The sequence below is a fragment of the Halichoeres trimaculatus genome, unplaced genomic scaffold (assembly GCF_033239565.1).
Source record: "Halichoeres trimaculatus isolate MK-OKI-2021-1 unplaced genomic scaffold, fHalTri1.1 fHalTri1_scaffold_20, whole genome shotgun sequence".
NCBI classification, from domain to species: domain Eukaryota; kingdom Metazoa; phylum Chordata; class Actinopteri; order Labriformes; family Labridae; genus Halichoeres; species Halichoeres trimaculatus.
This window is the reverse complement of record NW_027437198.1, coordinates 17,511,899-17,525,339: the sequence shown is the minus strand read 5'-3', so window position 1 is coordinate 17,525,339 and position 13,441 is coordinate 17,511,899. Positions and strand designations below refer to the sequence as shown.

General features: G+C 41.8%; 1 protein-coding gene across 3 annotated transcripts; it reads left to right on the top strand.

Moving 5' to 3' along the window:
• The first annotated feature begins 397 nt into the window (after positions 1-397).
• Positions 398-12,840, top strand: raver1 (ribonucleoprotein, PTB-binding 1). Of its 3 annotated transcripts, none has more exons than XM_074697178.1 (14): positions 406-823; positions 1,765-1,831; positions 3,065-3,534; positions 5,873-6,064; positions 6,151-6,271; positions 6,346-6,446; positions 6,974-7,052; positions 7,693-7,895; positions 8,023-8,104; positions 8,236-8,378; positions 8,529-8,600; positions 8,772-8,903; positions 9,123-9,188; positions 9,379-12,840. In XM_074697178.1, the coding sequence occupies exons 1-14, from the start codon at positions 407-409 to the stop codon at positions 9,523-9,525; spliced, it is 2,292 nt and encodes a 763-aa protein (XP_074553279.1). In that variant the 5' UTR covers position 406; the 3' UTR covers positions 9,526-12,840. The 3 variants fall into 3 exon arrangements, with proteins under 3 accessions (XP_074553280.1, XP_074553279.1, XP_074553278.1); XM_074697177.1 differs by having other exon boundaries at positions 6,971-7,052; XM_074697179.1 differs by lacking the exons at positions 5,873-6,064; positions 6,151-6,271; positions 6,346-6,446; ... (6 more) ...; positions 9,123-9,188; positions 9,379-12,840 and adding an exon at positions 4,425-4,497 and having other exon boundaries at positions 398-823.
• The last annotated feature ends 601 nt before the right edge of the window (positions 12,841-13,441 follow it).

The window sequence follows — 13,441 nt, the reverse complement described above, 5'->3', positions numbered from 1 at the left end:
TCCATTCATTTAATTCTATAATTGAAAACAAGGAAGTATTATTGTTGGTTAAAAGAGCTGTTAAAGTTTAAAGAAAGCGAGGCTCTCTTCAGTTTTCACACTTGAGCATTTTTCATTATAAGTAATACTGCAGTATTGCCGTCCAGTTTCTTGTTCTTTTAAAATTTGTTTGCCCTCAGAATGATAGTTCAAACTTAAAATGTCTGGTCCACACTTGAAATATATATGAAGTCTGTTAGTTTATAGTTGAACACTCGAAGAAATTTCCCCTATTTATTCAACTTGTCATGTGTCACACCAGCCGCTCTTAACTCGAGTGTAAACCAGTTTGTGGTGTAAACAGCAGCCGTGGCTCCGCCCTTGCCTTACGTTACGTCGTCATGAGAATGCGTCCTCCTCTCATCCAATGAAAAGCGGCGCTGGGGCCATGTGTGTATTGTTTAAACTGCTCAAACCCAACTCGCCTCTCACACCAATAAAACTTCCACCAAACCGAGTGATGGCGGCCGCAGTGTCTGTTAGCTCCGCTACCAATGATGAAAACACAGACACAGGGCTCAATTTTGCCCCTCGTCCGCTTCACGAGATCTACGACACCGCCGCGGACCACGAAAACTGGATGCCTGGGGGCCACCGACGTCCCGAGCTCGAGGCCAGCGACGAGGACTCAACGTCGGAACGCGAGTGTCAGCGGAGGGTCGATGAAGACTTAACATCATTGAGCCCCGAAGAGATAGAGAGCCGCTTGGAGAGAACTCGCCGGGAGTTTTACAACCGTAGAAAAATTATTATCAAGAACTTGCCATCCGACGTTAGCAATCAGGTATTCAGTGCTTGTTTGATTGACAGCATCGTCAGGCTAACTCTAGCCTAGCTCCATAGCCTGCCATGCTACTAATGACTTAGCATGCTAGCCATTTAACTCGCTTAACTTTGTTTTTGATTGTGGTTAAATAATTCAACAACTGTCCCTTTAATTATGTTAAAAAGTTGTGGCATATATCAGAAATTATTAATGTTGGTTGAACAGCTCTGTCTTATCCTTCAAACACCAATATGGTTAACTTTCAGCTGGTCAGTTAACTGTCAATAATGGTCATCTGTGGCCTGTTTGACCAGGGAGCCTGACCTCGTAAAGCATAAGTTTTTGGTATCATTTTCACATCTCAAGCACTGGGGCATAAATGATGGAGATGTTTGTACAGAAATGAGAGTATGTAATTACGTAAAATGGGATAATTTGATAAAAAATTTTGTTAAGCACTTAATCTGGCGTTTCGCCATGTCATCCAGACAGTGATTTACACATGATGCTACGGTTTTTTGGAACGTGCCTGACACATGGGGAGCGCTGGGCCTACGGGCGGTACCATTGTTCGCATGGGGGGTGTAGGGGGATTCGAGATGTGAGTTGCAATATAACAAAAGATGGAAGGTGTGTGGACAAAACGTTTCAGAAAATGCTAGAAAGCATCGCCATTCGTTAGTGACAGGTCAAAAGCAGCGCAGAACAATTTCTCCTACAACAATGAGTGAGCTATTTCACTCCCAACCCCCCACAGGTGAACCTGTTGCCTGTTTCCCAGTCGGCATGAATTGGTTAATTGTCCAATTAGCGTAATTCAACAAGTGTCATTAGAAATGAAGAAAAAAATATTTTAACATTTGAAATCCATAATTTTCTGCATCCCATTTGACAGTGTGATGACTGTGCAGTGAAAAAAAAGATGTCCATATGTAATTAACGCTTTTTCTTATCTACAGGAGGTCCATGAGCTGCTGGGCAACTATGACTTAAAGTACTGCTTTGTTGACAAATACAAAGGCACAGGTTGGTCTAACTTGATTCTACCTTATTTGACACAAGTTGTTAATTTGCAAAGAAAAAACATGAATGAATAAATGTAAAACTTGATGAATTAAAGTTAACAGGGAAATATTACACATCAAAAACTCCCTGGAGTTGATTTGGGGCACAGCTGATCTAGAATCATCTGTTTAGGATTCAAACAATTTGCTAGACTTATGTGACCTGCTCAAAAATCAAATCTTTACAAACTAATGAATCAACCCTGAACACCAGACAGATTTCAGGCTAGGGAAACATAATTATAATCATTTTTTTCCTTTGCCTATAATTTATGAAGAGCAATCACATTGTCATTTGCTGTGCTTGATTTTGTTTTGTCAAAGATTAGGCAAATCAACTTTAGGGAATGCTCTCGCATCACAAAAGCACCAATTTGTATGCATCAAGACAACCTCTTTTTGCAAGAGGAACATGCAAACAATTGAAAATAAATTGTTTTTTAATGATCCCAAGGGTGTTTGATCATCCTTGTTTGCCCTGTGATATGAACTACTTTTTAATTCAGGGAAACAATTGTGTATTCACAATGCTGTAAAGATCAGCTTCCTGAAGAATCTATTCAAGGGACGAGTCATTCTGAAGACAATACAAGACACTTTTACTTATGAATAGTGTGCTTTGACCCGTATGAAGCCAGAAAGGGCTGATGAGGACACAAATTACAGCACAAGACAGAATAAATTAAGTACTTTCCTTGTATCATATGTTTAACCAGTAGCATGGAGATGTGCTTTTGGTTCAAAGGTAGTTGTATTTTAGTTTCCTCTTTGACATACCTGTCCTCTCTGCTTCTCTTTCAAAATATGAGTGATGGCAATTGGATATTTGTTACATGAATGACAGGTGTACCAGAGCCTCATTTATATCAAGCAGTCTTGCCGTGTTGGTTGATATTCTATTAGTGGGTGCCAGCAGAGTTTTAGGAATGTCCAATGAAATACTTCATTTTTATTAGCCATGAAGACAGCCATTATTGTTCCATTAAAGGGATTGTTTAAAGCTGCTGTGATATGTCACTGTGCCAGCAGTGTTGTCTCTTATCGGACCTGCTATAGAAGAAATGGTGTCACAGCCACCTGAGACCTGCTGTGAAGCATAATAGAGTTTTCTCATAACAATGACGGATTCACTTCCTCACTTCACTAAATTGTGTTCATGGTCTCCCTTCCTCCCTCTCTTTCTCTGCGCCCTCAGCGTTTGTGACACTTCTTAATGGGGAACAGGCGCAGTGTGCCATCAAAGAGTTCCACCAGCATTTGCTTAGGGACAGGGAAATCTCTGTGCAGCTGCAACCAACAGACGCCCTGCTGTGCATTGCCAACCTGCCATGCGCGTTCACTCAGCAGCAGTTTGAGGAGTTGGTGCGACCCTTTGGTAACTTGGAGCGCTGCTTTCTGGTGTACAGTGCCTCTACAGGCCACTCCAAAGGCTACGGCTTTGTGGAGTACATGAAGAAGGACTCTGCTGCCAGGGCCAAGTCTGAGCTGTTAGGGAAACAGCTGGGCTCACGCATGTTGTATGTTCACTGGACCGAGGTTGGCTCCTTGACTTACCCACTGCTGCACTCTAAATGCCTGTGTGTGGATCGCCTGCCCCCGAGCCTGCTGACGGCCCAAGACCTCCGTAATGCCCTGGCTGACACTCATGCACCAGTATTTTGCCAGGTCAGTGTCACCACACACACACACACACACATATATAAAAATACTGAAAATACTCAGCAACAATCAGTCACTCAGATAGTGTTCGAACACCAAGGGTAATAAATAACAATTTTAAGATCGATGCCAGTACAAGTACTCACTGACACCGATTACTGATAGCACTAGTACTTCTGATACATAAAATATAAATTCACAGTCACAGATAATTTTGAACAGAGACAGCACATTCACACTGCTATGAAGTCCAAAATTAAACACAACTATCTCTGAGTTTACGATTTGAACATATTAACAAAGGTGCAACTAACAATTTTCAGAGACTTAGTAATTTATTTTTTTAAAATAAACTCTTCCTGGTGCATTCATGTCCGAACAAGACTTGACATACATTTGCCGTGATGTCAGAGAGCTGCACTAAGCGCCAACTACTGGCAAGGAGGACTTACTCAATGTATGATTTTTTTTACCTCAAATATAGGTAGCCTTTACAAGTGCTGATACCTTGAAATAAGGCTGGTATCATCCTGGTACCTGAACCTGGTACTTGCTCATCCCTATTGATAACATGTCACATTGAGTGCAAAACTATTAGACTTAATACTTTGGTCAGCTGTCAGAAAAAATAACAGTCGAGTGCTCTTGAAGCTCCTCTTTTTCACATGCAAAGATGCTAAAAATATTAGATCATGAATCTAAATCTTTAAAATATTCTATAATTCAGGGTTTATTCCAGTTGTAACACAATTTGATGGATGGCCATCTTTCTTTTGTCTTTCACAGATGCACTTCACTTGATTTTAGTGTTGTTGCTGCATTTCTTACCTACTCATAAATCATTTTTATGCTTAAAGAAAACTGAATCTGTTTAATATTCTCCACCACTCCTCTAGGTTTCCCACAGTTTACACCCTCTTTCCATTTACTTCCTCCAGAAATATAAACAACTATGACACAGCTGCCAGCATTAAAGATTGGTTTTCAAATTCTTTTTTCTTCAAATTATTCAGAATAAATATAAAGTAAAAATATTAGATGTTGACTTTAAGCTGGGTGTTTTATAAATGTATGTTGAGTAATCCCAGGATGGGGCTGCAGTCTGCCTTCAATGCTTTGCTAAAGAAAAGTCATACAAGAATTCACTGAACACTATGTGAGATGGTCAAATTGTGACCTCACCAGTTTGTTAAGCTCCTTTTTAAAAGGCAGTCACTGAAATGTTTCAGATCAAGACATAAAACTGTAACTTCTAAATAAAACGAAGTACAGCAGATTAAAAAAATGAGGTTACACATCAAGATTACAGTCAGTTCTGGTGAGTTATAAGAACCAGCCACAGTGTTTTCTAAATTAGTGTAATTTAGAGCCAAAAATATTATATGATCAGTAGTTACGATCACAGTTAAGAGCTAAACTTGGTCAATTTTGTACCTGTCATTTGTAGGTTTTATAACACAGAATAATATCAGTTGATAAAAATGATAACAAATAAGGTATTGTGTGAAAAAAATCTGGGATTTAATTTGTAAGCCAACCAAAGTGGTTTTACTTCCTCATTCCACCTCTATCGTGGTTTCCTCATGCAGCTGTGTTTTTATTTGCCGCTCCCTGATGTTGAAGGAGATGGTACTTTTGTAAACTTTTAGAGTGAACACTGAAGAATGGCAAGAACCATTCTGTGTAATCATTTTCCATATAGGCACAGTTTGACCTTTGCCCCAGATTCTGCCAACTAAAAGTTTCTATAGTAGTGAGCATTGCTGGTTTCTATGGCGATGACCCCCTGACTCCCCCAGGTGGTGTCATTCAGCTGCTGTTTCTGGAATGAGTGAGGGGGATACCTTTTGAGCATGTCACACAGAGTGGTACTTTTCTGCTGGTTTCAGGGTTTTTCAGAATCTTAGGATCAGATCGTTTACAGGAGACGAGCTCGCTTCCAACAATTGGTATTAGCTACGGCAGGCTGTGACCTTATAAACCCTGAGGGACTTAACTTGGTCAGTTCAGCAGTGTTTATTTGTGGATGCTGTCTTGCTACATCCGAACATGCTGGAACATTGATGTTCGTTCGATGTATTTCAAGAGGCTACGAAGTGAGTGCCTGTTTATGCTAGAAAGTTGCCTTTTAGAGGAGTGATAACACATGATACAGAGGGCTATAAAACTTAGTCTCCAGATTTTAAACATCACCCCAGATTGTGTGAATCTACTGCAGTGGTTTCACAGACAATCCCAACATACCATAAGACCGAGGTCTCATCATTGAGAATTCCCTGGCATCAGGACTCTGTCTGGGATCAGGACTATCACCAACCGTGAAGGTTTTTCTTCCTCTCCCCAGCTGGCTCAGGGACAAGATGGAAGTTTCCGGCGGTTTGCAGTGTTGGATTTTGCTACAGCAGAGATGGCTGAAGAGGTGCAGCGGCTGACTGATGGCCGGCTGCTGGGTGGGGCACACATCAGGGTGTCCTTCTGTGCCCCTGGCCCTCCTGGAAGAAGCATGTTGGCTGCTCTGATCGCTGCCCAAACAATGGTACACCAGTCACATCGATGCACCGCACTCTCAGGTAGTTTGTTATTGATTTTGTGCTTAACTTTCTCCATCCCTCTCTGCTCCAGGCTGTGAACAGGGGTAAAGGTCTTCTCCCTGACCCGACGGCCATGCAGATACTTACAGGCCTCAACAACCCGGCTACTCTTAAGATGCTGCTCAACCCACTGTCACAGGGAAACAAACAAGGTAAGCAGTTCAGAGCACCCATTGATGAATAATTCAGGAGCTCCTCTGGATATTTATGTTCTCCTTGTGGGCAGGTCTCCTGGGTGCCGCTCCTACGATGCCTCTGCTGGCCAACCCCGCCCTCTCTGCTGCCCTGCTCCAGCTGCTCCTTCAGAACCAGGCCAAAGCCCAGCAGGTATGTCCACCACTTCAAGCTCCTTCTCACATGTGTGCATCCTCAGCTGCTGAGCCTCTTTTGATCCATCCTCTCCTGCTCCTTCCTTCTTGACTATTAGCAAGCCTTTCTGGGAAATCATCTGCTGTGGGCTCAGGTGCTGCACAATAAAGAGAACCCTCTTGTTCCTTGTGTGAGTGATAACGGTGTTTTGTTTGGCTTTATCGTCTCAGTGTGTGAGACAGTAGCAGAGTTAGTGGATCTGGATCTTTTTATTTGGTTGGCTGTAAAAAAAAAGTTCAGGCCCTGGTAGGTAAGCTCTGAAGACGAGTGTGAGGTATATTTCTGTGTGTTTTTGGAGTGTTGCTCTGCAATGTGGTGGTTGCACTTCTCTTCTTGTTTGCACACAAAAAGTGTAATAATCTTTCTGTGAGGACGTAAACTTATGTGGTGAGTAAGCCTCGCTTCTCAGTCCGTCGAGTGGTTTTGGAGCCAGACTGTGTGACCCTTTGATGACACTGAACTCTCCCCTCTCCTCTGACCAGCAGGCAGGACTCATCGGGGAGAATCCTCTGGCTGCTCTGCCCGTCCAGCAGGGAGTACATCTGCTCGGAGATCTGCCCCAAGGTTTGGCATCCGTTGACTCCAGCAGTAGCTCCTTTTTAACCCCAGTGAAAACATGCAGTGTGACTCAGTATAACATCTGTGGCTCTAATTTCAGAGTAATCAAGGCTCTTCCTTCAAAATAAGTGGGGGTGGGAGAAAAACTACAAAAATCTATATATCTGGATTTTTATTTGACGATATCAAAATTGGGATTCTTTGTCAAAAAAACATTTTTTTCAATTCAAATTCTTCATATCAGTCTTTGTTCATAAACTGCATTGGTGAAAAGTGGCAACTTTTCTCCAGCAGAGGGTGAAATGTTTCTCTCTGACTCATGTGGTGTGCATTTTATGGGAAAATATGGCTTCTGAAATAGTCTGTAGATGTTCTCGTCATTTGACTTTTTCACTTGGTCTGGTGTTAAAAAAGCAAACTAAAAATAGCAAAAGTCGTAAATATTAAAGAATTGTAATTCAAATCGAATTGGCACCACAAAAATCGTAATAGAATCATGAGAATAGCATACCGTCCCAGCCCTACTGTTTGTGTGTTTGAAAAATTGATATATACGGTATTAAGGAAGAAAACGTGCATAAACCAAGCTTCCAAACTAGATTCTATCAACTGAATTTTAATCAACCCTGCATCTCACTCCCCGCAGGTGGTGTCGTCTCAGGTCTGGGTCTTCAGACGGATCCTCTGAACCCCCTAAAGCCAATGCCACTTGGCAGGGCCCTGATCAGGGAGCAGGAGTCACCAACAGCAGCTTGCACCTTCCCACAGACTTCCTCTCCCACCCTGCAGGGCATCTCCCTGCCTCTCATGGGTGGGATGATAGGAGCAGATGGCTTCACAGCACAAGGGGTGAGCGCTGCAGTCATTTCCATAACATAACTCCCTTTGATTTCACTTTGTCCAGCTTTGTATCCGGATGTGGATGAGTTTTCCTTTCCCTTTGGCAAAAATAAATCCTTCGTCCTCTCTCTTTAAGGTCTCTATTCTTGGTGATCCTCCGAAAGATGTGAACCATCCCCAGAGTGCCTTTCTCAGTGGCAATAATGGCTTTCCCTCAGGTGAGGTTTGATTTCTTTAATTCACATTTTCCCTGTACTGTTTGATTTTAATGTTTCTAGCTGGGATCTGCTTTGATTTCTGCACCAGCTAAAATATTCATCTCAGTTAACGGCTGTCTTCCTCTTCCCAGGAGGAAGCTGCAGACCTCACCCCTACAGGAAGAGGCCGACTCTCGGTAATTTGTCCAACCAGCACACACACCAAAACATCCAGCCAAGCTACAACCTGCGTTACCAGGACTCCTGCACCCTGGAATATCCTCCTCTCCACCAGGTAGACCCTGTGTGTCCTCCGCTCTTTCCTCAAAACACTGTTAATTCAACAGATTGGTGAAGTGTCTGTCTGCTCATAGCTACAGAAGCTGCTATGATAGGAGGTGAAATGACAACAAATCTGACACTCATGGTTTTTTTTCCTCCTCAGGATAATATGTCCCACTCATATGAACAGCAGGAGAACATTGATACGGGGGCATTGGCAGGATTTGGCCATCAGGTAATGCTGAGCTAACATTTAGAGTCAGCTCACGCAAGCCTGTCATGATTACACAACCTCTGCTGTTTATGATGACATGGGAGTGGGTTTCCACTTCGATGAACGTAACATAACTCTACTCCCAGACATGATCAACCTCTAATCTTAACACTTGCTTTCTGTTGTCTGCAGCTTTCCCGTCATGCTGAATTCAGCGAGCGGTTTCCCCACTTCGGTTTCCCTCCCAGCCCACCCATGTCTTATTTCAGCTCTGGACCTGAGGCCTCTAATAACAGCAGCGTTCCTGCCACCTTTCTCAACAGGGTAAGCCCTGAGACTTTTTCTGCCTTTCTCCAATTACCTTCTGTTTTTGTTTCAAGCTATTGATTGCTTGTCAGTGTGCAAACATCAAGGCGGTGTTTGAAGGAGATAAAAGTGAAGGGTCAGAATCCAGGAATGTTCAATAATTAATGGGAGCGTAGTGAGTGCATGAGCCTCGGTTGAAGAGGTATGGGTCACTGAGAGATGCTTTTTCCCCCTCAGGCTGTGGGAATGCCTCCTGTTAGCCATAGTGCCAACTACTCCCCAGGTCTGGGGAACACTGTGAAGGTAATGTACAGTTCTGTTATTTTGCCTCAAAATGAGAGAGCAATAACTGTACAGGTATAGAGAATTCCTGGACAAGTTAGATGATCTTGTAATTAACTGATTTAAATTATTAATTTAACAGCCCTGCTGAAAAATAAGCGCATATATCTGCTTTAACAATGAACTAAGCTTTACTTATTACCAATTACAGACACCCATTGGCAGCCACAAGCGAGTGTTCTCCCGGCTGATCCCATCCCCAGAGCCGAGCCCTGAGGGCAGCTATGTGGGCCAGCACTCCCAGGGCCTCGGGGGGCACTACGCAGACTCCTACCTGAAACGAAAGCGTATTTTCTAATCACAGTCAAACGCCTTCTCGCATACGAGCAGCCATGAAACAGCCAGGACACAACAGCATCTCCTCTGGCCTCCTCCAATGAACTTTCTAAGCTTGGTGGTCTTTGGATTTGTCTCCGGTGTACTTCTGTTAGTGACCCCTGGAGGGCGCTGGGGAGTGCAGCCTGTTGCTATTTGGATAGTTGTGTTACTCCTTGGAAATACTTGGTGGTTGTTTTTTTCCTGTTATTGTGTGAGTGTGTGTATATTTATGATTTTTAGTGTGTTGGTAAAATAAGTTTTTAATTTTTCTCTTTTTTAAACTTTTAATCTCTTGTTGAAAAACTTGTACAGTGAGAAAAAAATGGTTAATTAGCTTAATGAAGTCTTTTCCTCTAAGCGTTTTTTTAATCCAGTGTCGAGTGTGGTGTCCGCAGAGCTACATATAGTTTGGCCAGTTTTTTAGTGGCAGCTTGAGGCTGCTGTTTGTTTGATGACTTAAAGTGATGTCTGCAATTAATTTCAGGCTAAAGAACTTAGTGTAAAAACAAGCTATCCTTTAAAGGCTCTGCTGTTTTTTTTAGAGCCTGTGTATTTCCTGTAAAAAGTTCACTTGTTTGTGTTATGTGTCTGTTTTTTGTGTGTTTTTTGCCTCAGCCTTCTTTTCACAGGGTTGCAGATTTAGCTGTTTGACTCCTCTCTGGTTCAGGCATCTTCTTATTGGTTAACATGCAGCTTTCCATCCACCAATGACAGCTGCATGTCCATGTCTTAGTGTTTCCACAGTGAAGCTTTTTCAACAACTCTGCCCGACTTATCTGTTCCACGTCAACGGTATTTAAAGCCACACCCTCCATGTTAACTGAGTCCGTTCTCTGCACTGGTTGTCTTGTCATGCACTTAGAGGGCACAGGTCACAACCCTCAATCCCTGACTGTTCACTTCCATGAGGTGCCGTTGTCAAGCCTTTTGTCACTGTTTTTCATTTGCTGAATATTTTCTGTGTTTGTTTGAGTTTAGTTTTCAGTTCAATCTTGAATGTCTTCTGAGAGTCCAGACACCACACCTGGACTTGTTGATCGGATGAGGTGGTGGATGTGCACTGTGTCGTCTCTTTAGCTGCCAGCAGGTGGTGAATACGGGAACATTAACCATCTCTCCTCAGGCGCAGAGGCTTGACTCTGGGTTGAGTTTGCTTCTTTAGGCAGGTAGACAGCAGCTGGAGCGATGGACACAGTCTGTTTGATTTACAGCAGTGGTGGGAGTTAAGTCCATGTGGGGTTAAAGGAAGCTAGTGGCAGGTGACACAACTGTCCTTTTATTTTCTTTCTTTTTTTTAATTATTATCTGTTGACAGTTTGATTGTGAAAACTCAATTACCTCTGACTTCTGCTCAGAAATGCAGCTACACTTTGAGCCTTACCAGTGTTTTCTGTGACATCATCCTGCCCTGTGTTGGCTTCCTTCTACATTAAGCATTTCTGTGTTATTTGCTGTGTAATTAGTACAGACTTATCTTTTTTTTCAGTCCAAATCTTTCGTTTTCTCAATCATACCTGCCTTTGGTCCGGTGTTTTGAATGAATTTGCTGCTCCTCATGTTTATTTTTTTTCATTTTCTTTTTTTTTTGCTGCCTGTTGATGTGACAAAGAGTGGTGCTGCAGCAGACTGCTCATGTTGTGTATGGACAGAGATGCAGCTGTACATCACAGTCATCCACTTAAATTGATTTGATTCAATCTGCTATCTTCTCATCTGTACCGCCATGGTTGTCTCTGTATGTGTGAGATGAGAGCAAGTAAATGTTATTTAAACCAACACTTTTGTGAATCGGTCCTTTTTAAATCAACCTAATATTTAGACATGAGGTCTGTCAACATTTTTGGGACTAACAACAATAATTTCTCAATACTTGCTTGGGGCTTATTGACTAAAAATAACTGTATCAAGGCAGTGCAGTAAAGAGGTAAGCCCCGGTTGCTTCTATTTTTTTAAGATACAATGGGCTCAGATTTTATCCAGCATATACTTTTGTGGATAATAATTTATAATAGAGGAATAGAGAACAGCAGGGTCTTGTTTGCTGCTTTCTCTGTATTTGAGGATGTGTAATCATAAATTCTATTTATGTAATGTCTTAAAATACATCAGCTACACCTTACTTTTTTTAACCCAACCAAATGTATGTAACCTAATGTAGTATAAGGTGGATTTAGTTGCTTTCTGCTGCTTTGATATTTGAATGCATTTTATAATGTTTTTCTGCATTGGATGGATCTACCTGTGAATGCTCTCCATGGTACTGACTAAAGAGTCGTGCTCAAACACACCAGCAGGCTGCACCGCTATGGCTTCCCATTTACTAGACTATAAGAGCAGGGACATTAACTATGCTTCAATAAAAGTAAAAAGACAAGGTATGGCAAAGTTCATTTTAAAATGATTTAAAAAAAATTAAATTAAAAAAAGTTGGTCTGCTGATAATTGGATGGGCCTGAGACTGTTGGCCCACCCTTAACACCGCTCCTGTTTGTAGCCTCTGCAATAAGGCCGATTATCAACACACTTTTGCACTATTGAAGGCAGAAATTGAGTTGTTTGTGCAACAGGAAGATTATCATATAAAAAGATAATGTGTCCAAAAAGCTGCTAATAAAACAACTTGGTGTGTACCTGACTTCAAGATTTACTTCAATAAGCTTTAAAGATTGGCTTCACTTCCCTGTTTCAGAAACAGACAGGTGAGGCTGCAGATACTCTATAGTTGTCAATAGTCATGTTTCAGCAAATCTTTTGCTGATCTTGTTAGTTCTGGTGACTTTCTGAACAAGCCTCAGGTTTCTTTCCTTAACAGTTTAAAATATTGTCCATGTTTAGTATTAACACCCAACACTTTTACAGTATTTTTATGAAGTATAAAAACATAATGCTGCCCTATAATAACATAAATGTAACAAAGACAAGCATCGTGCTCTTGTCTCAGGATATATATTTTTCAGGATATGAAACAAAACTAGGAGGGGATTACTTGAAAAACAGCTTAAGTGTTTCATTATGTTCATAAAGCCACATAATTGTTTATTAACCTGCCTGAGCAGACACACTGTGTGTTTATCTCCTTACTTCAGTGACTGAATGTTATCAGGGAGAAACTGACAGTGTAAGCTTATCATTTGCCGTGAATGTGACCTGCATGAATGTTAAGCAATTTATCTCTGCTGTGAGGATGGTTTGTGCCCACTGATGAGTAATTACTTCACAACAAAGTCATATGTCAGCTGGAGAGGCTGATAAAGGTTGTTTGAGATGGAAAAACAATTGTAGGTAACAAATATGTTGAACCGAGAGGTGAATAAAGTCGTGTTTCACTTTGATAAGTCTGGATGTGACGCACGCTGTGATGACATTTGGATTGAATTAAAAAAGAATTACTCTGAATGCCAGCAACAGTGTTTTCTCTCTCTGTGTTTGAACCCTTAAGGTAACAACACGTCAATGAAGCTTTTATCAGGTAGAAATTGAGCTTTTAGTGGACTACCCTGGAGATAAGCTGTGTGGCAGCACTACGCCTTTTTGCATCACAGCCCATCAGCCTTCAGACGAGGTGCGAGGAGGTGAGAGGCGGAGAGGAGAGCTCCTCTTACCCTCTTGGCTGCCATCAGAACCAAAGGTTTTGATTGAATGTTATTTTTGTGGTCCCACTGAGCCCTGAGAAACTGAACTGCAGATGGAGCTTTCCCCTTTCGGGCAAAACACTGCTGGATTACTCTGGTTGGAAATAACTCACCTTTTAAACACTTGTATTGTTTGTGGCATTCCCTGTGAGCAAAAAGAAACAGCTCAGTTTGAAGGTTTCTTTATACATTTTCTGGTTACATTCAACTGTTTTTAAAGAACAATGCAAATGCAACACTGGACACTTACATTATAGCGATATG